The sequence below is a fragment of the Balaenoptera physalus genome, assembly GCF_965194825.1.
Source record: "Balaenoptera physalus genome assembly, chromosome: 5".
Lineage (NCBI taxonomy): Eukaryota > Metazoa > Chordata > Mammalia > Artiodactyla > Balaenopteridae > Balaenoptera > Balaenoptera physalus.
Window position 1 is genome coordinate 25,231,702 of NC_138884.1, and position 26,852 is coordinate 25,258,553.

At 37.9% G+C, this 26,852-nt stretch overlaps 1 protein-coding gene across 9 annotated transcripts in view; it reads left to right on the forward strand.

The window, feature by feature from the left end:
* BANK1 (B cell scaffold protein with ankyrin repeats 1) overlaps positions 1–26,852 on the forward strand; it is a 498,899-nt gene that overhangs the window by 162,617 nt on the left and 309,430 nt on the right. The window contains exon 1 of one of the 9 annotated variants that reach the window (XM_082462341.1): positions 1–352. The exons of 7 other annotated variants lie outside the window; for them this stretch is intronic. In XM_082462341.1, the coding sequence (XP_082318467.1) occupies positions 283–352 (70 nt within the window). In that variant the 5' untranslated portion in view covers positions 1–282. The remainder of the gene's footprint in view (positions 353–26,852) is intronic. One more of the 9 variants, XM_082462340.1, reaches the window with a different exon arrangement.

Consider the following 26,852-nt stretch of genomic DNA (forward strand, 5'->3'; position numbering starts at 1 on the left):
GAACAGGACCAGAGAATGTTAGGAGAAACCAAAGCGGCCTAAAAAGGAGGCCCGAGCAAGCCCTTGAGCAGTTTCACTTCCGCGGGGCGCCCAGCGTCGCGAGCCCTCGCCCTGCGGCCCGCGCCCCGGGGCTGCGTTTCCGGGACCTCGGCCGCAGCCGCCGCGGTGGGAAGCGGGCTGAGGACGGTCGGGGGCCCGGAGACCAGCTCGCGGAGAACCTCAGACCGGGAAAGGCCGGGCTCGGCGGGCACCTGTCCAGGCGCCCGGGCTTCAGCGGCCGCGATGCTGCCAGCAGCGCCGGGCCGGGCGGGCGGGAGTCGGGAATGGCCCGCAGGCGGCCCAGCGCCCCGAGGTGGGTGTGCGCGCGGCCGGGCGGCCGGAGGGAGGCCAGCCCGCCCCGGGGTCGCGCGGAGACTGTGCGCCTCGCGGCCGCGGGACCACGGCTGCCGCTCCGCCGCGCAGCCGGCTTCTGTCGCGGGCTCCTTGCCGGGGGAACCGGGACGCGACTCGGTGGGAGCGCTCCTTGAGTCTGGGCGGCGTGCCACCGCCGGTGCCGCATTTTCTGAGTAGCTGGAACTTTCCAGAGCACCCGGGACAGGCTCCTCTAGTTTCTAAAATCAGCTTGGAACGTGTTTTAGAGTTATGCATCAGCCTAAAAATTCTGTCAACATGGCAAAACTGCCCTTTGGTAGCATCGCCCGTTTACCTGCCGGGTCTCCCAGAATCCAATCCGGTAAATTTGGCCTGTGACCTGCTAATCAGACAGGTTACTTTCTGTAAAAACTCCTCGAAACACAGATTTTCTTAACTTGTTGAAAGGAAAAGCAGTCCGTTCGGTTGAATACATAAATGCATTTACGGGTCAAACGGAAGTTAAGGCACTTGTTTTCATTCCTTTTTGAAGTAATTCAAATGCATTTGTGAATTGTATAATGATTATAAAAAGTGTTCAGTTTTGAAAATTAAAAAGAAAAGGCTTCACTTGGATATTAAGATTACTGGAGATGTTCACACTGAGATATGCGATAAGAAAATCTGAGTGAAATTCTGTTAATTTGCTGAATGGAGTTTCTCATAGCTTATTAGCATTTTGTTAAGTAATGACATTATGGCTTTAGCTGTTTCTCTTGGCAAGTGTTCTTTTTCATATATAAATTTTAAAAGACTGCTTTTCAGTTAAAATGGGGGTATTTGTGGCAATGGAAATGACAAGAAAGGAATTACATCTTAATCCTTCAGTAAATAAACCAGCCATGTCTTTTGAACCTTGAGCAGGTTAGCTCTTTTGTAATTTCAATTGAACAATTTAGTTAAATAGAATCAGCTACAATTTGTTTCAAACTTCTAGATTGAGCACTTTAGCCAGAACATGACTATTACTTCACTTAATACTCAAGTAATACTTTGAGGTATTTGCTATTGTGAATAATGCTGGAGTGATGTGAACCAACTTTTGTCTCATCCTGAGTATTCCTTTTCCTCCCATGCATTTCCCCCCATCTCCTTTGGTTCTTCCAATATGGTATTTATTACTTGCTTCATTTGCCTCCTCATTTGGCTCAGATAATGACACTTTTCTTATACTGAGCTATCTTTTTGTTATTAACCCATGCCATTCCTAGATGTGAATAGTATTCTAAAAGAACTAGTTCTGATTAATCCTTTTTTTTTTAAAATGGATACCTTTCCGTGTGACCTCTGTCTCTGCTTTGGGCAAGTGTCTCCACAGAATCTTAGACTTTGGCTTGATGTGACACATTAAGGGTCAGTTAGTCCAACTGCCTCATTTTAGACATGAGAAAACTGAGACTCAGGGAGTGATTTGCCCACAGTCCCATAACCAGTAACTATTTGAAGATCCCATTCATCATTTCACCGACAATCTTTACCTACCCACCCCCAGGACTTGTGTAGTAATATGAGTGTAAAATGGGCAAACACAGTTTAAAGTGGTAAATACACTTTCATGCCTATGAAGATTATATTTCTAGCATTAGGTGTATTGTGTATTTGTAATGACAATATCTTGTGTTTACTGCCATCAGAGAAATCTATGAGTGTCCAACTTGTCCTTTAATGGAAGCAGAAAAGATACGATACCCAGAACTAAGACAGTGTGAAAATGATGCACAGTGGTGAAAATTCCATTTAGACTTTATTTTCCGGCTTATGTTTAACTAGATACTGTCCACTAATGTCCAAAAGAGAAATTCCTTCTTTGTTTTATTCCAAAATTAATGATTGCTTAAATTTAAACTGCTACCTTCAATAAGGACTGTTTATTATAAAGCACAGATTGCTCCCTACCCTGTAATTTTTGTATTTTTTATTAATATTATTTGATGCCTCTGATGAAGAGAGAGATCAGTTGTTAGGTTAAAAGCAGAAAGCATCTGTCCTGTCTCACATCTTAATATGTTAACTTTCTAAATGTTGAACATTAACATTCTGAAAACTGTGGTCTGATGGACTGCATCTTTGCTTGTGAGAAACATGGTTTGTCTAAGTCTGTCCTTTGTGTCCTAAAGTTCTTGAAGATTTGAAGCTTTTTACTCTGACTACAGTCTTCCAACATAGCCAACAACCTAGATTTCTCCTACCAGGGAAATACCCTTATTTAACTCTAATGGCTGGTAAAACTTGCTTTCTTCAGACCAGTGAGAAAGGTTCTGATAAGCTTACTTATGCTGAGATTTTAAAGAGAGGTAGCTCTCTCAGGGCCTTTTTACTTTAATATGGGATAATTCTGTAATATTTACTTGCTTAGGATTTCAGGCATACACAGCAGCATACTGGGCGTCGTACTTGGGGTAGCAGAGGGACCTTTTTTTCCACATGTATCTGAACACGTGCTATAGGTGATCATGCCCTACTTATGATGGCCTCTGGGCTCAGACTGCTTCAAATCCAGTCCAACTTCATTGCATATCTGCTTTGTGATCTTGGATAAATAAATAAATCTGTCATTATCCCAACTGGTCCATTAAAAAAGCAAAAGTGGGTACAAAGCAACATTTATTTGAAAGAATGTTTTTGAGGATTAAAGGAGAAAATGCATGTGAAGTGCTTTTCAGGGTGCCATAGCAAAGAGTAATTGCTTGATACGTGTTAGTTATTGTTTTACTTCCTTGGTCATTGATCAGTAGTGTCATATTTACATGTAAAAGACAGAGTTCTTATTGAGAAACTGCCTCATGCTGACTTGGGGAAAAACTTAAAAGAATGAAGCCATCAAACTCCCACACCAAAAAAGTTTGGGAGTGTGACTTCCTGTAGTAAGATAGTGTCATAATCTTGGGGAAATAGTGTGGTTAATAGTTCTGAGAGGAGAAAAAAAAGGAATCCACAATGAGAATAGCTAAGGATAGATGGATTAAAAGGGTTTAAACTAGGGCAGTTACAGGAAAGAATAAAATGGGAATTTAAGAGGACAAAATGAGAGTGTGTTTTATTTCCCCATATCACAGAGTACCAATTGTGACCCAATTAAAAAAAAAAAATGTATGTGAAAAAAATAAGCATCAAACATAAAATTGTGGGATACCTCATCGAATTATAAGAAGATGGAAGATCTATTTTACCAAAATATTTACTGTTGGGTTAAAAAAAAATCCAATGTAAAGAATATCATTCCTGCCAAATATAAATCACATGTTTTGAGAATGTAAATGGCTGTTACCCGATCATCTAAGTTACAGTTGCTATTTTATTACTTTCTTTATAAATTATAGAATATCTTATAGTAATTTTGGAGACAACTATGAAATAAGAATAGGAAGGATAAACATTCTGGAAGTTATTATTTAAAAATAAGTTATTATATGGCCTTGTAATTCTTTCCTGTTTTAAATATAAAGAATGGTATCTGTTTTACTGCAGACACTGAAATAGTCCAGGTGGTGAAAATAACAGATATTGTATGGAATTATACCCTCCTGTATTTATTTTTGACTCAGAGAAAAATAATGAGCCTTTTAGACCTTTACCACTGAACAGAAATATCTTTGTTGCTTCCAAGTGCTCCAAATTGAGATAATCCAGAAAGACCACTTCCCTTTGTAATCATGAGAAGTAATTCATCATTGCCTTGTGGTCTTTTATAAGATTTTCTTTGCTCCAGGTTATTAAAGTAAGTTTTGTTTTATCATATTAACTATGTGCCATATTTTCCTTTCTTTTAAGCTCCTGTACCTCTTTTCCATATTAGTAATTCTCATTGCTTCGTGTTTTATGTGTTCCATTTTATAAGGAAGACATACTGAAAAGTATAAGAACAGTTCCTGACTTAGAATTTCATTTGCCTGATTTCGTTTGGTCATGATCTACGCTGAGGTGTAAACCTCATCCTTTGGTCAGGATCAATATCCTCATTCCCTTTTTGTTTGAATTTATCCGTAGGATCATGTCTAACTTTCAGAAGAAAACATAGTGTCAGACCACTTGAAATTTTGGCCTTCTTTTAATAGCTACCATTTATTACGTTTCTACTTTGAATTCATATTATATGGATATCCCATTACCTTGATAGGTGAGAGCATCAGAGGATTAGCACCTACTTTGGACAAGAAGTTATATTGTTCCATATAATCATACGAAAACATTTAATAATTCATTGTGTTCTTTCATTTCCTAAAAAAACTTTTCTAAACTTTTAATTTTTTTTTTAGGGGCTGGGGTGGAGGGTGAAACACCAACATCAAAGATACGGAGAAACAAATCATATCAAAGTGGTAGGATTCTATAAAATCATGGAACTGGAATGACGCATTGTAGAGCGGGGGGCCCCAACCCCCAGGCCGTGGGCCGCTAGTGGTCCGCAGCCTGTTAGGAACTAGGCCACACAGCAGGAGGTGAGCGACAGGCGAGCAAGGGAAACTTCACCTGCCTCCCCATCACTCGCATTACCGCCTGGACCACCCTGCCCCCCGCCCAGCCAGTGGAAAAATTGCCTTCCACGAAACTGGTCCCTGGTGCCAAAAAGGTTGGGGACCACTGTTGTAGAGTATTTCTTGTGACTGTATGAAGAATCCCTAAAATTTATACATTTTCTACCTTGGCCAATCACATTTTATTTAGATTTAGTAGAGCCATGTAATTAAAAAATCTCAGGAGACAACTACAGGTTTAATACAGTTCGTGAACTATTGGGTCACAATTGGGAAAGTGAGTGAGGTAAAACTGAAGCAAAAATCTACTTTGATTTCAATTAAGGAGATAATTTCCTTTATTTCCTCATTACTTTTCAGTAAGAGTTTAGAACTTTCACTACTCCAGGCACTTCTCTGTAGACCAGAGGACCAGAAACCCTTCCTTTATCATATCCTGTCCATCCATACCTATGTAAAATGGGTAGAACCATGGATAGCCCAGATTCCAGAAGCAGTTACTTTGGCCAAGAATAGGCACTTGATTCAAAGGCAGACAGTCCCTGGACTGCTTAATGACCAGTGATGTGTGTTGTCTGGCACACACATTTAAAGATCTGTTGGACTCAACAAAGCCCTTCTTTCAAACAAGAGATAATGAGACTGTTGTCAGTGGAAGGTCGATGTTTGATGATATACAGTAGAGGATGACAGCTAGTTGACTCATGTGCAAGGTGGATAATTAGAAAGAAGACGAGAAGAGATAATTAAGGAGGACTGAAAGACAGAGGGAGGAGACTTAGTTTCTGATTTTCCATTTCCAGGCCAAGTTAAGACCCAGCTGCACTTGTTGTTCTGATATTGTCTGTTCATGAAATGCCTGTGGTGTCCTTGCAATGACCTTCTCTTTACATGGACTAATTTGAATGAGTTTCTCTTCTTTGGAGGAAAAAAAGAGTTTGGCTTAGAATACCTTTATTTCTCAAACACTGCCACTCCTGTTCACATAAGCTTCTCCTCTTTTAGAAAGTTATTATTGTTAAAGTGATGTCTTCTATGCATCTTCCACTGAAAGTTAAACAATCTGAGAATTAGGTCTATTCCTTTTATGTGCTGAAAGTAGGGTGCCTTATGAGTAAGTCTTGTGGTCCTCTAGATAAGAATATTTGGAGTTTTCTAGCTTTATTGTTGATATTTGAAGAAACTGCATGCAGTTATTTTTGTCTCTAAACTGTCTTTCAGTCTCTATAGTTGGTGAGGAAATACTTCATTCAAAGGTTAATATTATAAGAGTTAAGCACTGTTAAGAAGTCTAGAGTTTTGCATTATGTACTATAGTTACAGAATTATGTTAATTATAAAATTTAGCAATAGACTTATTATATCTTGTTAATTCTGTGTTTTGATTTATCTGAAAAATTTACAGCATACTGTTTCTGACATTTTTAAAATGTATTTAAATTGAGGCACACAGAGAGGACGCTTATGACATTTATCTTTGTAAAAAAGGAAGAGAAGATACAAAAGCAGCATAATTTACTGGCTATTATTGCAATCTCCCAGCATATGATGAAAAATAGCATCACTGACAGGCAATTGTGAAAACTTTATACACACTATCAGTGGATTAATATCAATCTGAAGCAGTGTAATCAGCATTGTACTTCAGAGATTGGTCCTTGATTAAGATTTTTTTAGTAATAGAGTAGAAAGTTTAGTATCCTCATTAAGTTACAGATGATATGTTAATAATGGGGTTAATGATCATCTTGGAAAACAAGATTAAATTCAGTGTGCCCTTACCAAGCTGGGGAGATAGGCACAAATTAATGAAGTTCAGGTGTGATCAATTAAGTGTAGTGATGTAGATGAAGGAATTAGGCTCAGAATGATAAAAGATTTTCAAGTTTTGACAAGGGTACATTCACAGTCTTATAATGAGCAATGGGGAGAGTTGCAGAAGAAGAAGCTGGAAAAGTAAACGGAAACTAAATTACATAAATCTGTGAGAAAAGTCCCCTAAGTAAATATAATGAGTAGCTATTGAAGAGTTTTGAAACAGAAGCATGACATCACTAGATTTTGGTTTTTAGAAGATCACATGAAAGGTTATTCTTCTTCTGAATCACCTTCTAAATCAATAAAGGTGAAAATAAAAAGAGAATTTATAACCTAAAAAAAAAAAGATCATGTAAGCTGCTTTTGGTACAACGAATTGGAAGAGGTCAACAATGGAAAGGTTTTGAACAATTAGGAGTTTATCAACCAGTAAAATACAGGGAGAAGTGGACATGTTTGTTAAGAACTATTACTTACATACTTTTTGTGGTATAGTAGGAGATATAGAGCCTGAGGGGGAAAGAGATGTGAAGAATCAATCTTAGGTTTGTGGCATGGAAAAGTTGGAGGGTCATAAAGCTGTCATTTACTCCAATGGAAAAGATTGAAAGAGCAGGAGGAAACGGTAAGGGCATGAGAACATCCAATTTCAATTTTGTGTATGTTATATTTGGGATATCTGGGAAATATTCAAGTAGCCATGTCAAGTAAACATTTGATATTATGATCTGGAGCTCAGAAAGGCAGTTCAGGCTGGAGATATAAAATTGGGGAAAATACAGTCTTCAAAACTGCATCAGTAAATAAGATAACCGAATAAAAGACTTTAGAGTAGAAAGAAAAGATGACCCAGGATAAAGAACCATGTAAAGCAAACATTTAAAGCATTGATAGAGCGAGAGGAGTTACCCAATATGACTGAGAGGAGGCTAAAAAGAAAAGGAGGAAAATAAGAGTAAAATGGCAAGAATTCAAGAATAAAATGTTTGGGGAAGGCAAGAGTGGTGAACTGACTCAAATTCTTTGAATAGGTCAGGTAAATTGAGGACTGAAATTTAGCCAATGGATCTGGCACCATGAAACTTAAGATGACCTTAGAGAGAGAAGTAAGTAGCTTTAGTACAGGGGATGTGAGTTGAAGGGTGAAGGTAGATGAGGATGTGGACGCCATGTAGACAACTTTTTAAAGCGCGGCTGCCAGAGTGTAGAAAGAAAGTAGCCACTGCAGGAGATGTGGGTCAAGGAAAGAATTTTATTTATGTATTTATTTTTTGTTTTAAGATCTGTGCTGCTATAATGATTTATTTGTACTCAAAAGCTGATAGCACTACACCAAAGGGGATTTTCTCCTGTGAAAACTTTCAAAGACAAGTTCCATAAATTCCATTAGGAACACATTTTAATGTACAGATTTTCTTATGTGTTTAAATATTCTGTTTCATTTTTTCCCTTACTTCTTTCCTTCTTTTTTTCCATGTTTCCAGCGTTCTTCTTCCTCCTCCTCTCCTCCACTTCCTTCTCCTCCTTCATTCCTTTTCCCTCTCCCCACCTCCTTCTCTCCCTAAGCATCAATGTTAGTGGAAAATAATTTATATTCCTTTTTACAGAAACTTTGTTTCAATGCTAGATTATTCCATAGCTTTATTTTTTATTGATCATCCCATCCTTTTTATCCAAATTGGAATCAGTGCATCACTATTACAGTCATATCTTTGCATATGCTTCAACTCCCACCCACCTCTTTTTGTCATACCCGCTTGATAAAACAGCAGCCCTACGTAAGTCTATCCAATTGTACTCTTCTTGTCTGAATCCATGTACCTGAAGGTTGCTAAATAAAAGCACATTCAAGCAGGTTGGTATAGTTATAAATTTGGACAGTTCTTGTTACATGTTAGTTGTGTCATAGAAGATTTTGATAATAAATGACAGTGAGCTCAAAATTGCATTCCCTGACCAGGGTGTAGAATGCAGATTTGTTCTGTGATGTCAGATCAGTGAAATCTTACATACTTTCTGTCTGCTGATGGGCAAAAAACACTGTACCATGCTGCCTAACACTGTATACACTAGATAATGTGACTCTTGAGCACTTGAAATACAGCTGGTTCAAACTGAGACGTGCTGTAAATCTAAAAACACACACTAGTTTTCAAAGATTTAGTACAAAAAAGTAGACTATAAAATCTCTCAGTCATTTTTATATGGATTACATGTTGAAAAATATATTGAATTTATTGGATTAAATTAAATATATTACTATAATTAATTTTACCTGTTTTTACTTTTGAAATGTAGCTGTTACAAAATTAAAATTACATATGTGGTTAGCATTTGTGACTTGTATTGTATTTTCTGTTGGATAGCAGTGCTCTAAGCTTTCAAAAAAAACCCCAGTGACATCCATTAAAGGTTTGATTTCTCCTTTATAAAATATTGTTATATAAATATTACGAGATAACTGTCATAAAAATGGTAACATAATTCACAGTTCCTCCAGCAGTTTAAAGAGACCCTCTTCCCATTCATGCCCACCCACAGAAGGTATTTTAATAGTGACATTTCATTATTATTTTAATGCTAGGTAAAATTTAACTAGCATTTTTCATATCATTTACTCATATTTCTATTATGTCTTCTGTCTTAATAATTTGTAAGAGCACATTGTAAGATCATACTGTAAGATCATATTATATACTTTATCTTATGGATCACAGATACTTTTCTTAATCTATCTTAGTCTTTCTAAATGATTTAGATTATGGGGTTTGTTGCCACTGAATATATTTTAATGCTCATTGGTTCAAATATGCATATATTTTCTTTCCTAGTTCTGTTTCCTGTCTTGGCTGGAGGAGTCTTGTAAACCCCTAAATGACCAATGTCACTTTCTACATTTTTTTTCTAGGATTTAAATTTTTATAGTTGCGTGTAGTATGCTTGGGATTTATTTTTGTTTATAGCATGAGGCTGAAATCCAACTTAAGTTTTTCTTTTTTTTTTAAATAAGGGCAGCCAATTGAGAAATCAACATTTATTAAAGGAACCCTACTCTTCCAAATGAATTGAAATACCACCATTGCCATACAGCAAATTTTCATATATCTTGGAATTTGCATTCGGAGTGTTCTGTTCTACTAATGTATTTGTTTATTCCCAAGCCAATATCTGCTAAGGAAAGTTCTCCCAAGAAATCTCCTTTTCCTTTATTTTCTTGGCTATTAATAGATATTTATTCTTCTATTTTTCCACTTGCATTTAAAGATTATTTTGTCCACTTCTCCTTCCCATGAAACAATTGGGATGCTGTGTAACACGTAGTTTAGAAGCATTTAATAGAAAATAATCTAGGAGTTTTAAGCAGAAAGAACTTTAAGATAGGGAATTGAGTTTTTACATAATTGATGTAAGGAGTTTGGAAATAGGCTGGGACAATTTTCCTAAGTGTCCTGCTTGGGTGGGGGGCTGGAGTGGGAGGTAGGGGCGAATGGGGTGGTGACTGCTTTCTTATCACCATCAGGAAGCTAGGGAATCTGGAAGGTACTGAACCAGATGTTGGCACCTGAAACACACTGGCGTCAGGACCCTAAGAATTTCTGGCTTATAAGCCGTCTCCTGGTTGCTGGATCTGCACTAACAAAAACAGATGCCTTTCATTTCTTTGGAATTGCATTATATGTATATACTGATTTGGGGAGAAGCAACTTTAAATTCTATTAAATATTCTATTGGATTAATTTGGGAAGAAAATTCTGTGTGAAAAAGGTCCTAGGTTTCAGAAGTATATAGTAACTAGAGTTACTTAAATCAATTGACAAAGTTGGAAACTTTCCACTCACTCATGTTACAACCACATGAAGGTTGAACTTTCCTTATGTGCTTCTGTGAACAAATGTAACAAGACATTACTTTCTATATTTGAAATGTCTTTCCAGGTAATATTTTATCACAAAATTAGTTCCTTGAATCATTAATTGGAAAAATGTGACCTCTGCATTGAAATTATGAGAAGGAAAATATCTGAAATTTTATTAGTATTAAACTGTATAAGATATTAAAATTTTAAAAAGACACACAATGCCTTTTTAAAAGGAATTTAAGATAGATCTTTGGGTATGCCTATAGAATATTAGTTTACAATTTATCAAAAATTTTATTTGTATTATAGATGAAACTGATTTCCTAATCTCTCACCTGTTTCCTATACATTTTTCCAATTTAACATTGATAAATGTTATTTTACATGATAACTAAGGCTACAAGTTGTGTTCACCTTTGTGGGTTGATTATCTGTACTGATATCTATGTCTTACCTATATCAACTCAGATATGGGATCTGTCACTTACTTGTGTGACTTTGAACAGATTACTTATCTAGGGTCCAATTCTTTTATATCTGGAATGGGTAGCACCCTATTTTATAGGATCATGATGATGAAATATAATTCTGTGTGTAAAGTGCCTGGAGCATTCATAACAGGTGCTTAGCAAAAGGCAAATATTATTACATTCAGCATAAGCTGGTATTCAACTTTCACTTTTATTAGAAGAAATGTGTTTACATGGCTCATTCCCTGCACTTCTGGTGTCACATACATATGAATCTCAGGATTGAGAGCCTCATATAAATGTTCTTTCAGTTCTCCTGTTTAATTTTTCTCAACACTACATTAAACACTGTAATATCTCAAACACATGATTCTCTGGGTATTCACTACAAACTGAACTTGATGAAACCTGTGATCTGTTATGAAAACAAATGCTGTGTTTCTATATGTGTATTGTGTGTTGTCTTCAGGAAAAATAGTTAATGGGTAAAGAACATTTTTCTCATTTTGAGAATTTAATTCTGTTTAAGCATCATATTTTCAAAAATAAAAATGTAGTTAATGTTCATTGCTTTATTCTTGGAGGAGACTTGGTCCACAACTATATCGTAGATTATACCTCCCCCTCCCCGGCCCCATGAAGAAAAAAGAACACACAGAAAAACTGGATCATAGTGTAGTTGACTCATAGTGTAACTGACTCAGATCATAGTGTAGTTGACTCTTAACTTTTGTGATAAAGGCATTTCTAATATCATCATATAGTTAAATAATAGTTGATATAGTTGTATAGGTAAAGCTTTAGTGATATATTTGAAATTGTTTAAATTATGTCTGAGCAGTGTATTCCTTATAGGGTATAAATCTATACAGTGTTTCACCTAGACCTCTAAGGGTGAGGAGAATAACAGAAAGGGGCCCCTAAGCAAATTTCTAGTTTTAAGTAACCTACAGTTCCTATAATTACGGAAAGAAAGGGACAGCTTTTCTATTTTTTTTTATGAGAGCCAGTCTTCCGAGAAGTTAGCAATTAACACACATTTCATTTCTGCCTCTCATTGGGAAAATATAGAAGATTTGTTAGAAAGTATGCTCATATGTAGTATTTTATTATATGACCTCTGAGAATAATTTTCTGATCTGGTGCATATGAAAATCTAGGCTTAGGTTCCTCATTCTGAGTTTAAAGCCTACCTGAATCACCTAGTAGTTAGTCATATGACCTTAGGTAACTGTTACAGGACCTCTCTGTACCTCACCAAGAAATGAGGAAAGAACATTTAGTAATACTTGCAGCAGAGTAGGTGCTCTGTAATTGATGGCCGTCATGGCTGCTGCGAGGTGAGTAGGTGAGTGGCCATGTGAGACATTATGAAGGGTGACTCATACTTCTCTTACCTGATGGTCAATACCTCGAAAACCTGAGTTCATACTTCCAGGGCTTTATTCCTTTAATACTGTGTTGCCCATATTGCTCTATAGCAAAAAGTTTTGAATATACATATTAGAACATTAAAATGGCCTGAGAAATTCTGCAATAAACAATGTCTCAATTTCCTTGAAGCTATTGTTTCACAAATATATTTAACCGTGGGATGCTTTGTCACCTCAACACTGGTAGAGAAGTCAGTCCTTCTGCACAAAGTTATCACCCCTGTTACATGGCAAAGAGTTCTTGAGAGGATGGCTCTTTCAACCAGAGATTGGTTGCACCCCTTTTAGCTGTCTTCCTCGGTCTCTTCATTCCATTGTGTAAATAAAGTTCTGACCCTTTGCTGATGACCACATTTTGAATGAGTGGGAGGGAGGGAGGCTTATAATAGAAATAAAAGCAGAAGGAGCTATACAGTAGGGAAATGACATTGGTAGACTGAGCAGGGCACACACAATTTGCCGATTTCTTTCATTCTCTTATTTTTAATTCTGACCATTCAGGTGGGACCTTTGATTACGGGATGTGCTAGAGAAAATGGGAGGAAAATCAGAAGGTGATTCTCTGTTAGGGAAAGGGAAGTGTATGAATGAAATGGAACTGGGAAAGTACACAGGGAATTCTAACATAATAATATTTTGGAATGTATTTATGAGGTTGATCTTTAAATAACGTGTGCATCTTAACTGAGCAAATGATTTTACAGATATTTTCACATGTTATATCTGTAAACCTACCACTATCTCAGTAATCATGTAAGCTATGTAAATGCCTTCACATTGTTTAACTATTGGGATTTCATTCATCAGAACATTCTAAAGTTAAGAGCATCTCGACTACATTGGCATAAACAGATTACTTCATGTTAGAAATGTCTGTCAATGAAACACATGTTTGATGCAAACGTATGGGCTATTAAGAGTCACCCAAATAAATTTTTGCTGAAATATTTTTCAACCTAAAACAACAGAAACTGATATAAATGCAAATAATTTAGACAGAGAATGAATTTTATGTCTTGGAGATTGACTAACTTAACAGCCCACATAGAAAACATTGTTAATATGACAATGACTTTTATTACTGAAATAGATTGGATGCTATCTAAAGGAAGGGGTAACCTCTGGCATCCATTCAGCAGAGAAAAACACATTAATAGATGCTTCCTGATTTGCTAGTACAAAGTGTGACATTAGAGTAGCCAATTAAGTTTATGAAAAAGGATAAATAAAGGTGAAGCCATTTCTGAATGCCCTGTTTCTGAATATCCTCGGAGTCCTATATCTATCCTTAGATAACCACCCTGGTTTCCAAATTCTTTCTCAATTGTTTGGTTTGCATATGAGCTGCCTTTGATTGTGAAAAAATGTCTTAAAAATTCACAGAACTATTTTTTTATTTTTTATAAATTTTTCAATTTAAAAAAAATTTTTTGGCTACATTGGGTCTTCATTGCTGCATGTGGGCTTTCTCTAGTTGTGGCGAGCAGAGGCTACTCTTCGTTGTGGTGTGCGGGCTTCTCATTGTGGTGGCTTCTCTTGTTGGGGAGCACAGGCTCTAGGGCGCACAGGCTTCAGTAGTTGTGGCACGCAGGCTCAGTAGTTGTGGCTCACGGGCTCTAGAACGCAGGCTCAGTAATTGTGGCGCATGGGCTTAGTTGCTTCGCGGCATGTGGGCTCTTCCTGGACCAGGGCTCGAACCTGTGTCCCCTGCATTGGCAGGCGGATTCTTAACCACTGTGCCACCAGGGAAGTCCTCACAGAATTTTTTACACAAAGATAATTTTAAGGCATTTCTCAATATTATATTAACTTTTAAAATCTGGTAACTAATAGTTTAGTTATTTTTACTAAGATTTCTATAACCGTTTAATATAACTAAGAATATTTAATTAAAATATATTCTGGGGCAAATAGAAAGAGTATGATTATGGTCTAAAAGTAAATGAAATTTAATATCCTCCATGTATGTATAGAAGATTAAATCATTGTGCTTCATTATTTTTTCTAAAATAATACATGCACATAATTGAAAATATGTAACAAAGACTGAAAAAGTAGAAAAAAGCAGTGTATGTACTTCTAGTTTTTATTTTTCTATGTTTACTTTTAATAGTTTTACTCGTTTAGCATTGTAGCTTAATATATTTGCTATTTGTATATGCACTTTAAAATTACATTTGTATGGCTATTTGGTGACATGACATTTGTAAATATGTCAGCTGTGCTCTCTCCTCATATAAATCTGTTGCACAATGTTTTAAAACAAAAGAAAGCAGAATAAAAAGAAGAAAATCCACAATGATTTATTGGATAGAAGAATAGATCATTGTCCATACAAGATTATTTTAATTAATTTAAAGAAAGACTGAGAAAGACAAATTTGGTATGATTTCACTTTTATAAAAAACAGAACAAATTAAGCAGCATAACAAAACCGAAACAGAGTCATAGATACAGAGAACAAACAGGTGGTTGCCATAGAGAAGGAGGGTGAGGGGATGAGTGATTGGTGAGAGAGATTAAGAGGTACAGACTTTCAGTTACAAAATAAATGAGTCATAGGGGTGAAATGTACAGCAAGGGGAATATAGTCAATAATATTGTAATATGTTTGTATGGTGACAGATGGTAACTAGACTTATGGCGATCATTTTGTAATGTACAGAAGTATCAAATTACTATGTTGTGCACCTGGAACTAACATAGTGTTGTAGGTCAGTTATATTTCAATTAAAAAAGATGTATACTCTCTTAGTCAGTTTTAAGTATACAATATGGTATTGTTCCCTATAGTCACCATGTTACCTTTAGTCACCATGCTGTACATTGCTGAAGTTTTAACTCTCATTTAAATTATGATTATAAATGAGAATTATAATTTAACCTTCATTTAAATCATGATTCTCTTTCCCAGACATTTTTCTTAGGATTCCTTAAGTTATATTGCCAGTGTTCTCAGACATTTTCCAATGCTTATGTCACTTTAGTCCCTTGAATGTATCATGATACAGTGGAAAGAGCACTGTTTTAATATTTGCAAAGGGTTTTATAGCCAAGCATGTCCCTAGTGTTGTCAGCCATATTGTTTTTTAAACATTGACAATGTAAATTAACACTTCCAAGATGCTTATGGGCCCTGCAACAACAACAAAAAAATTTGACTTTATTAACTCTTCTAAAACATATTGGGGATGGTTTTGATTGTAGAAAATTTGGGAAATATAAGGAAGAAACATAAAATTCCATTTCAGTGTACTGCCCAGACTTCATCCTGTTTACATATTGGTACATATTTTTTAACCTGTATGTATATAACATTTTTAAAAACAAAATTGGACCTAAAAATAATAAAGAAATAAAACAATAGTTTTTAGGAACATAGGAAATTTTTTTTTTATAGCACTTGATTTGAAGTCAAATAAGCACAGGATCAAATCCTGGCTCTGTCACTGATGGGCCTTCCTCTTTTGCAAGCTATTCAACCTCTCTGATGCCCAGGAGGCATCATGTATATTGATGATGACATCAATTATTCAGGAGAATGATTGGCTCATAACAGTAATTCAATTAGTATCTCTTATCTTGAAAGAAAAACACTACAGAAATTAAAGTTGCTTTCTCTAGGCACTTGGGAGTGAGGATATTTGTCAAGGAAGAGTGGACTAATGCCTCTATATTCTTGTGTAGGAGTAACTATCCTTCATTTATTCTGCATCTCCTGTGCTAGGGTCCAGGGATACACACAAAGTTGGCTCCAGCCCTCAGGGACTGTATTTAAGTGAAATAGGATGGGACAAGCTGAATAGCTCTATTTCGTTTTATCTTCACTCTAATTCAACATCAGGTGACTCAGAACCCTTCAGCCTGCATAGATCTGAATAATTCAGTCATGAGAACCAGTTAGCAGGCCGAGCAACGGCTAAGAGTGTTTTCTCTGACTACTCAGGGTGACTCCTGATGCATACCTGATGTTCCAGAAAGTCACCACTCATTTTAGAATGCAGTCATGAGTACAGTCTCTAGGGACAGAGTTTTGCAAATTTCAGTCATTCTCATAAGACCTTCCCCAATTTTTGGCTATACTACCAATCTTCTTCCCTTATAAGAAAAAACTTTTCTTTAGGCTAAATTTTTTTAGCTTAAATATGATAGATTTAAAAAAATTATATCACTACCGTAAATGAAAAATCATTATCACTTGCCGTAAGTAGAAGGTGACCATCCAAATAAACAGATTGAAAATCAAATAATTTTGAAAAAATCGCAGCTAAGGATAAGCTCTGGGCACATGGGTCACTCTGTCTTTGATCGTGTTGGAGTTCATGAAGTCACAGGAGCTCCAAACTGAGACATAGCCCTTGAAGGGGTCGGGATTGGAGAAGTACTCTAAAGGGAATGACTTGCCCTCTATGACTTCCTGTCACAGTGTCCCAGGAGTTTGCATCCCACCCACTGGCAAATGCTGTCTCGAAAGACAGATTTCACCTTCCAGTAGATTGAAAGGAAGTTGTATTTAGAGCCAACAGGTGTCAGGCACTATGATAAATGCTCCACATACTTCATCTCATTTAATTCTCACAACAACCAATTTCATAAGTGGCATTATCCAAATGTTACAAGTGGGGAATCCAAGCTCAGAGATATTAATTATTTGCCAAATTTGGACTCATGACAGCCTTACCCCAAAGCTTGGTCTCTTGACCACTGTATGCCTCTCTGAAGTAAACTCATTTCATTCTCACACAAACCCATATATACATCCATGTCAGGCAGATATTCCTCCCATGTGAGCATTTCCCATTTTTTAATCAGTAAAGTAGCCATGTATGTAGAATGTCATCTTAATAGAAACATGTACAACATAGAAGATGATATCGTTACTTATTAGTAGATCCACTTAGAAACATTCTTTACAAGCGATAGAATAGATAACCACAGTTTCCAACCGATAATCATAAAAATTTAGAAAGTTTTGCTACTTTCAAGGTCCTTGGAGATGAATGAAGTAATAGGAAGTGAAATATCTACAATGAAATGCTAGAAAAAATGTCTTTAATGAAGGCCGTCAGGGTATTTAAAATAATGAAAGCTGTAATACATATGTGATTAAAATATATTGTAAAATGCCTGCGGTAGAGTACTTTAAGAATGCAAGGCTAATAATTTGCATCTGCCTAATGCTTTGCACCCTCAAAGGAATTTTCAAACCCCTGCTAATTGACTCTTAGAAAATTCTTCTAATGTATCATTTGCTTTGACTCAATAAGAAATTTAAACAATGATCTTTTAAGCTTTTAAATCAAGGTTATCCTACAAACACTGTGTGAGGAGAAGCAGAAAGTATACTTGCACATATTATCTATCTGTTTTGCTTCAGAAGGCTTTGGGAAAGGGAGAGATGGAACCAGGGCTGAAAGCAGTATTCAGATGTTGTGGTGGACAGAATAATGGGACCCCAAAGATACCTACATCCTAATCCTCGAACCTGTGAATATGTTATTCACCTGGCAAAAGAGGATTAAGATTGAAGATGAAATTAAGATTACTAATCAGTTTACCTTGAGAGGGGGAGAGTATCATGGATTATCCAGGTGGGTTCAATAGATTCATTAGGGTCCTTATAAGTGAAAGAGCAAGGCAGCATGTCTCTTGCTGCTGGAGACACGTACCGTATTCCGTAACATCTTACGGAAAAACTCGAACGAACTTTTTGGGCAACCCAATAGCATGAGAAGGACTCAGCCCAATGTTGCTGGCTTGAAGATGGAGGAATGGGGCAAGAGCCAAGAACTGTGGATTGCTTCTAGAAGCTGAAAAATGCAAAAGAATGGATTCTTCTCTGGGCCTCCAGAAGGAACATAGCCCTGCCTATGTCTTGATTTTAGCTTAGTGAGACCCATTTCAGACTTCTAACTTCCAGTACTGTAAGATAATAAATTTCTGTGGCTTTTAAGTCACTAAGTCTGTGGTAATTTTTTACAGCAACAATAGGAAACTAATACAGATTTCTAAACACATGTGGACTCAACAGGAGCAAAGAATTGCATTCTTTGCATGAATACCACAGATAAGACCCTATCCATCAAACATTCATACACCATCAGCCTAGTTAAAACACTGGATGTAACCATGAAAAAATTAACTATTATAGAACATGATATCAGTGTAACCCTTTAGTAGTCATCCTTGGTAAGATAGATACTTATTCATTATTGAAACATCTCTCTGGAATTCACTGTTGTTTTAATAGAGAAGCAAAAAAAGAAAGCCCCATTATTATATGTTCCCATTCGATGGTTTTACCAGTTTAATAATCCTTGTTGTTAATGCTACTGGCTACTGCTGCTATTACAGTTTTTACTACTACAGATATGTGAACTTCTGCAAGGTGTTTACTTTTTCAGTGCCTCAGTCACCTCAAGTGCAAAATGAGGTAAGAAGAGCACTTGTTCACAGGGGTGCAATGAGGTTAAAAGAAATCAGTGCTTGTAAAACACCAGAACAGTCGTTGGCACGTATTAGGCACTCACTACATTTTGGTAGCCTTAATTATAATTATCATCATCGTCGTCATCATCCACTGCCATGCATATCAATGACTGCTGGATGCCAGGCCTGAACCCGGCATTCAGATTTAGCATTTTATCTCTAGGAATTTGGGATCAATATCTCCACGTTTTCAGGTAAAGAAACGGAAATAACTTACCCAAGAAACAACCTAACCAGGTTGAAGAACTTAAAAATGACGGAGTGAGGACTGTTCCTGAAATATTTGCCTAAACTTCTGCTAGGCTTGGTGCTAGATGCCTTCTGCTTTCAATATGTAAAGCTCTATTCCCTCTCAACCCCTCAGAGGACAAATATAGACTGAAAGACAACTGATTTAGATGGGCACTCCTTGTAAAAGGTCACTAATGTTATTCTATGCTGCCACTTTTTTTAATATCTGAGAACATGAACCTTTTTTTTTTTTTGAACATCTTTATTGGAATATAATTGCTTTACAACTGAGTGTTAGTTTCTACTTTATAACAAAGTGAATCAGTTATACATACACATATGTTCCCATATCTCTTCCCTCTTGCATCTCCCGCCCTCCCACCCTCCCTATCCCACCCCTCTAGGTGGTCACAAAGCACCGAGCTGATCTCCCTGTGCTATGCGGTTGCTTCCCACTAGCTATCTATTTTACATTTGGTAGTGTATATATGTCCATGACACTCTCTAACCCTGTCAAATCTCACCCCTCCCCCTCCCCATATCCTCAAGTCCATTCTCTAGTAGGTCTGTGTCTTTATTCCCGTCTTGCCACTAGGTTCTTCATGACCTTTTTTTTTTTTTTTTTCCTTAGATTCCATATATATGTGTTAGCATACTGTATTTGTTTTTCTCTTTCTGACTTACTTCACTCTGTATGACAGACTCTAACTCCATCCACCTCATTACAAATACCTCCATTTCATTTCTTTTTATGGCTGAGTAATATTCCATTGTATACATGTGCCACATCTTCTTTATCCATTCATCCGATGATGGACACTTAGGTTGCTTCCATGTCCTGGCTATTGTAAATAGAGCTACAATGAACATTTTGGCACATGACTCTTTTTGAATTATGGTTTTCTCAGGGTATATGCCCAGTAGTGGGATTGCTGGGTCATATGGTAGTTCTATTTTTAGTTTTTTAAGGAACCTCCATACTGTTCTCCATAGTGGCTGTATCAATTTACATTCCCACCAACAGTGCAAGAGTGTTCCCTTTTCTCCACACCCTCTCCAGCATTTATTGTTTCTAGGTTTTTTGATGATGGCCATTCTGACCGGTGTGAGATGATATCTCATTGTAGTTTTGATTTGCATTTCTCTAATGATTAATGATGCTGAGCATTCTTTCATGTGTCTGTTGGCCATCTGTATATCTTCTTTGGAGAAATGTCTACTTAGGTCTTCTGCCCATTTTTGGATTGGGTTGTTTGTTTTTTTGTTATTGAGCTGCATGAGCTGCTTGTAAATCTTGGAGATTAATCCTTTGTCAGTTGCTTCATTTGCAAATATTTTCTCCCATTCTGAGGGTTGTCTTTTGGTCTTGTTTATGGTTTGCTGTGCAAAAGTTTTTAAGTTTCATTAGGTCCCATTTGTTTATTTGTGTTTTTATTTCCATTTCTCTAGGGGCTGGGTCAAAAAGGATCTTGCTGTGACTTATGTCATAGAGTGTTCTGCCTATGTTTTCCTCTAAGAGTTTGATAGTGTCTGGCCTTACACTTAGGTCTTTAATCCATTTTGAGTTTATTTTTGTGCATGGTGTCAGGGAGTGTTCTAATTTCATACTTTTACATGTACCTGTCCAGTTTTCCCAGCACCACTTATTGAAGAGGCTGTCTTTTCTCTACTGTATATGCTTGCCTCCTTTATCAAAGATAAGGTGACCATATGTGCGTGGGTTTATCTCTGGGCTTTCTATCCTGTTCCATTGATCTATAGTTCTGTTTTTGTGCCAGTACCAAACTGTCTTGATTACTGTAGCTTCGTAATATAGTCTGAAGTCAGGGAGCCTGATTCCTCCAGCTCCATTTTTCGTTCTCAAGATTGCTTTGGCTATTCGGGGTCTTTTGTGTCTCCATACAAATTGTGAAATTTTTTGTTCTAGTTCTGTGAAAAATGACAGTGGTAGTTTGAGAGGGATTGCATTGAATCTGTAGATTGCTTTGGGTAGTAGAGTCATTTTCACAATGTTGATTCTTCCAATCCAAGAACATGGTATATCTCTCCATCTATTTGTATCATCTTTAATTTCTTTCATCGGTGTCCTATAATTTTCTGCATACAGGTCTTTTGTCTCCTTAGGTAGGTTTATTCCTAGATATTTTATTCTTTTTGTTGCAATGGTAAACGGGAGTGTTTTCTTAATTTCACTTTCAGATTTTTCATCATTAGTGTATAGGAATGCAAGAGATTTCTGTGCATTAATTTTGTATCCTGCTACTTTACCAAATTCGTTGATTAGCTCTAGTAGTTTTCTGGTAGCATGTTTAGGATTCTCTATGTATAGTATCATGTCATCTGCAAACAGTGACAGCTTTACTTCTTCTTTTCCGATTTGGATTCCTTTTATTCCTTTTTCTTCTCTGATTGCTGTGGCTAACACTTCCAAAACTATGTTGAATAATAGTGGTGAGAGTGGGCAACCTTGTCTTGTTCCTGATCTTAGTGGAAATGGTTTCAGTTTTTCACCATTGAGGACAATGTTGGCTGTGGGTTTGTCATAGGTGGCCTTTATTATGTTGAGGAAAGTTCCCTCTATGCCTACTTTCTGCAGGGCTTTTATCATAAATGGGTGTTGAATTTTGTCGAAAGCTTTCTCTGCATCTATTGAGATGATCATATGGTTTTTCTCCTTCAATTTGTTAATATGATGTATCACGTTGATTGATTTGCGTATATTGAAGAATCCTTGCATTCCTGGAATAAACCCCACTTGATCATGGTGTATGATCCTTTTAATGTGCTGTTAGATTCTGTTTGCTAGTATTTTGTTGAGGATTTTTGCATCTATGTTCATCAGTGATATTGGCCTGTAGTTTTCTTTCTTTGTGACATCTTTGTCTGGTTTTGGTATCAGGGTGATGGTGGCCTCGTAGAATGAGTTGCGGGGTGTTCCTCCCTCTGCTATATTTTGGAAGCGTTTGAGAAGGATAGGTGTTAGCTCTTCTCTAAATGTTTGATAGAATTCACCTGTGAAGCCATCTGGCCCTGGGCTTTTATTTGTTGGAAGATTTTTAATCACAGTTTCAATTTCAGTGCTTGTGATTGGTCTGTTCATATTTTCTATTTCTTCCTGGTTCAGTCACGGCAGGTTGTGCATTTCTAAGAATCTGTCCATTTCTTCCAGGTTGTCCCTTTTATTGACATAGAGTTGCTTGTAGTAATCTCTCATGATCGTTTGTATTTCTGCAGTGTCAGTGGTTACTTCTCCTTTTCCATTTCTAATTCTATTGATTTGAGTCTTCTCCCTTTTTCTCTTGATGAGTCTGGCTAATGGTTTATCAATTTTGTTCATCTTCTCGAAGAACCAGCTTTTAGTTTCATTGATTTTTGCTATTGTTTCCTTCATTTCTTTTTCATTTATTTCTGATCTGATCTTTATGATTTCTTTCCTTCTGCTAGCTTTGGGGTTTCTTTGCTCTTCTTTCTCTAATTGCTTTAGGTGCAAGGTTAGGTTGTTTATTCGAGATGTTTCCTGTTTCTTGATGTAGGCTTGTATTGCTATAAACTTCCCTCTTAGAACTGCTTTTGCTGCATCCCATAGGTTTTGGGTTGTCGTGTCCCCATTGTCATTTGTTTCTAGGTATTTTCTGATTTCCCCTTTGATTTCTTCAGTGATCACTTCGTTATTAAGTAGTGTATTGTGTAGCCTCCATGTGTTTGTATTTTTTACAGATCTTTTCCTGTAATTGATATCTAGTCTCATAGGTTTGTGGTCGGAAAAGATACTTGATACGATTTCAATTTTCTTAAATTTACCAAGGCTTGATTTGTGACCCAAGATATGATCTATCCTGGAGAATGTTCCATGAGCACTTGAGAAAAATGTGTATTCTGTTGTTTTTGGGTGGAATGTCCTATAAATATCAATTAAGTCCATCTTGTTTAATGTATCATTTAAAGCTTGTGTTTCCTTTTTTATTTTCACTTTGGATGATCTGTCCATTGGTGAAAGTGGGGTGTTAAAGTCCCCTACTATGATTGTGTTACTGTCGATTTCCCCTTTTATGGCTGTTAGTTTTTGCCTTATGTATTGAGGTGCTCCTATGTTGGGTGCATAAATATTTACAATTGTTATACCTTCCTCTTGGATCGATCCCTTGATCATTATATAGTGTCCTTCTTTGTCTCTTGTAATAGTCTTTATTTTAAAGTCTATTTTATCTGATATGAGAATTGCTACTCCAGCTTTCTTTTGATTTCCATTTGCATGGAATATCTTTTTCCATCCCCTCACTATCAGTCTGTGTGTGTCCCTAGGTCTGAAGTGGGTCTCTTGTAGACAGCATATATATGGGTCTTGTTTTTGTATCCATTCAGCCAGCCTGTGTCTTTTGGTGGGAGCATTTAATCCATTTACATTTAAGGTAATTATTGATATGTATGTTCCTATTCGATTTTCTTAAATATTTTGGGTTTGTTATTGTAGGTGTTTTCCTTCTCTTGTGTTTCTTGCCTAGAGAAGTTCCTTTAGTATTTGTTGTAAAGCTGGTTTGGTGGTGCTGAACTCTCTCAGCTTTTGCTTGTCTGTAAAGGTTTTAATTTCTCCATCGAATCTGAATGAGATCCTTGCTGGGTAGAGTAACCTTGGTTGTAGGTTTTTCTCCTTCATCACTTTAAGTATATCCTGCCACTCCCTTCTGGCTTGCAGAGTTTCTGCCGAAAGATCAGCTGTTAACCGTATGGGGATTCCCTTGTGTGTTATTTGTTGTTTTTCCCTTGCTGCTTTTAATATGTTTTCTTTATATTTAATATTTGACAGTTTGATTAATGTGTCTTGGTGTGTTTCTCCTTGGATTTATCCTGTATGGGACTCTCTGTGCTTCCAGGACTTGATTAACTATTTCCTTTCCCATATTAGGGAAGTTTTCAACTATAATCTCTTCAAATATTTTCTCAGTCCCTTTCTTTTTCTCTTCTTCTTCTGGGACCCCTATAATTCGAATGTTGGTGTGTTTCATGTTGTCCCAGAGGTCTCTGAGACTGTCCTCAGTTCTTTTCATTCTTTTTTCTTTATTCTGCTCTGCAGTAGTTATTTCCACTATTTTATCTTCCAGGTCACTTATCCATTCTTCTGCCTCAGTTATTCTGCTATTGATCCCGTCTAGAGTATTTTTAATTTCATTTATTGTGTTTTTCATCATTGCTTGGTTCCTCTTTAGTTCTTCTACATCCTTGTTAAATGTTTCTTGCATTTTGTCTATTCTATTTCCAAGATTTTGGATTATCTTTACTATCATTATTCTGAATTCTTTTTCAGGTAGACTGCCTATTTCCTCTTCATTTGTTAGGTCTGGTGTGTTTTGACCCTGCTCCTTCACCTGCTGTGTGTTTTTCTGTCTTCTCATTTTGCTTATCTTACTGTGTTTGGGGTCTCCTTTTCACAGGCTGCAGGTTCATAGTTCCCGTTGTTTTTGGTATCTGTCCCCAGTGGCTAAGGTTCGTTCAGTGGGTTGTGTAGGCTTCCTGGTGGAGGGGACTGGTGCCTGTGTTCTGGTGGATGAGGTTGGATCTTGTCTTTCTGGTGGGCACATCCATGTCTGGTGGTGTGTTTTGGGGTGTCTGTGACCTTATTATGATTTTAAGCAGCCTCTTTTCTAATGGATGGGGCTGTGTTCCTGTCTTGCTAGTTGTTTGGCATAGGGTGTCCAGCACTGTAGCTTGCTGGTCGTTGAATGAAGCTGGGTCTTGACGTTGAGATGGAGATCTCTGAGAGATTTTCGCTGTTTGGTATTACGTGGAGCTGGAAGGTCTCTTGTGGACCAGTGTTCTGAAGTTGGCTCTCCCACCTCAGAGGCACAGCCCTGATGCCTGGCTGGAGCACCAAGAGCCCTTCATCCACACCGCTCAGAATAAAAGGGAGAAAAAAAATAGAAAGAAAGAAAAAAAGAGGATAAAATAAAATAAAATAAAACTATTATAATAAAAAATAAGCAAAAAAAATTAAGAATAAATTTATTAAGAAAAAATTTTTTTAATTTTTAAAAATAGATTGATTAATTTTTTATAATAAAAATAAGAAAAAAATAAGAAAAAATTAATTATGAAAAAAAATTTTAATTTTTAAAAATAAAAAATATGAAAAAACTTATTAAAAATTTTTTTTAATTTCTAAAAATAGGAAATAAGGAAAAAATTATTAAGAAAACATTTATTAGGAAAAAAAATTTTTTTTAAGTAAAAAAAAGAAAAAGACAAACAAAACAAAACAAAAAAAAATGGACGGACCTAACCCTAGGACTAATGGTGAAAGCAAAGCTATACAGACAAAATCTCACCCAGAATCGTACACATATACACTCAGAAAAAACGGAAAAGGGGAAAAATTAATATATCCTGCTCCCAAAGTCCACCTCCTGAGTTTGGGATGATTCGTTGTCTATTCAGGTATTCAACAGATGCAGGTACATCAAGTTGTTTGTGGAGCTTTAATCCGCTGCTTCTGAGGCTGCTGGGAGAGATTTCCCTTTCTCTTCTTTGTTCATACAGCTCCCAGGGTTCAGCTTTGTATTTGGATCCGCCTCTGCATGTAGGTAGCCTGAGGGCGTCTGTTCCCTGCCCAGACAGGACGGGGTTAAAGGAGCAGCTGCTCCGGGGGCTCTGGCTCACTCAGGATGGTGGGAGGGAGGGATACAGATGCGGGGCAAGCCTGCAGCGGCAGAAGCCGGCGTGATGTTGCCCCAGCCTGAGGCGCGCCGTGCGTTCTCCCGGGGAAGTTGTCCCCGGATCACGGGAGCCTGGCAGTGGCGGGCTGCTTCGGCTCCCGGGAGGGGTGGTGTGGAGAGTGACCTGTGCTCGCACACAGGCTTCTTGGTGGTGGCAGCAGCAGCCTTAGCGTCTCCTGCCTGTCTTTGGGGTCTGCGCTGATAGCTGCGGCTCGTGCCCGTCTCTGGAGCTCGTTTAGGCGGCGCTCTGAATCCCCTCTCCTTGCGCGCCACGAAACAAAGAGGCAAGAAAAAGTCTCTTGCCTCTTCGGCAGCTGCAGAGTTTTTCCCGGACTCCCTCCCGGCTAGCACCGAAGCCGGAGCCTCAGCTCCCAGCCCCCGCCCGCCCCGGTGGCTGAGCAGACAAGCCTCTCAGGCCGGTGAGTGCTGCTCGGCGCCGAGCCTCCGTGCGAGAATCTCTCCGTTTTTCCCTCTGCGCCCCTGTTGCTGTGGGATCCGCGCTGATAGCCGCGGCTCGCGCCCGTCTCTGGAGCTCGTTTAGGCGGCGCTCTGAATCCCCTCTCCTTGCGCGCCATGAAACAAAGAGGCAAGAAAAAGTCTCTTGCCTCTTCGGCAGCTGCAGACTTTTTCCCGGACTCCCTCCCGGCTAGCACCGAAGCCGGAGCCTCAGCTCCCAGCCCCCGCCCGCCCCGGCGGTTGAGCAGACAAGCCTCTCGGGCCGGTGAGTGCTGCTCGGCGCCGAGCCTCCGTGCGGGAATCTCTCTGCTTTGCCTTCTGCGCCCCTGTGGCTGTGCTCTCCTCCATGACTCTGAAGCTTCCCCCCCTCTGCCACTCGCAGTCTCCGCCCGCGAAGGGGCTTCCTAGTGTGTGGAAACCTTTCCTCCTTCACAGCTCCCTCCCTCTGGTCCAGGTCCCGTCCCTATTCTTTTGTGTCTGTTATTTATTTTTTCTTTTGCCCT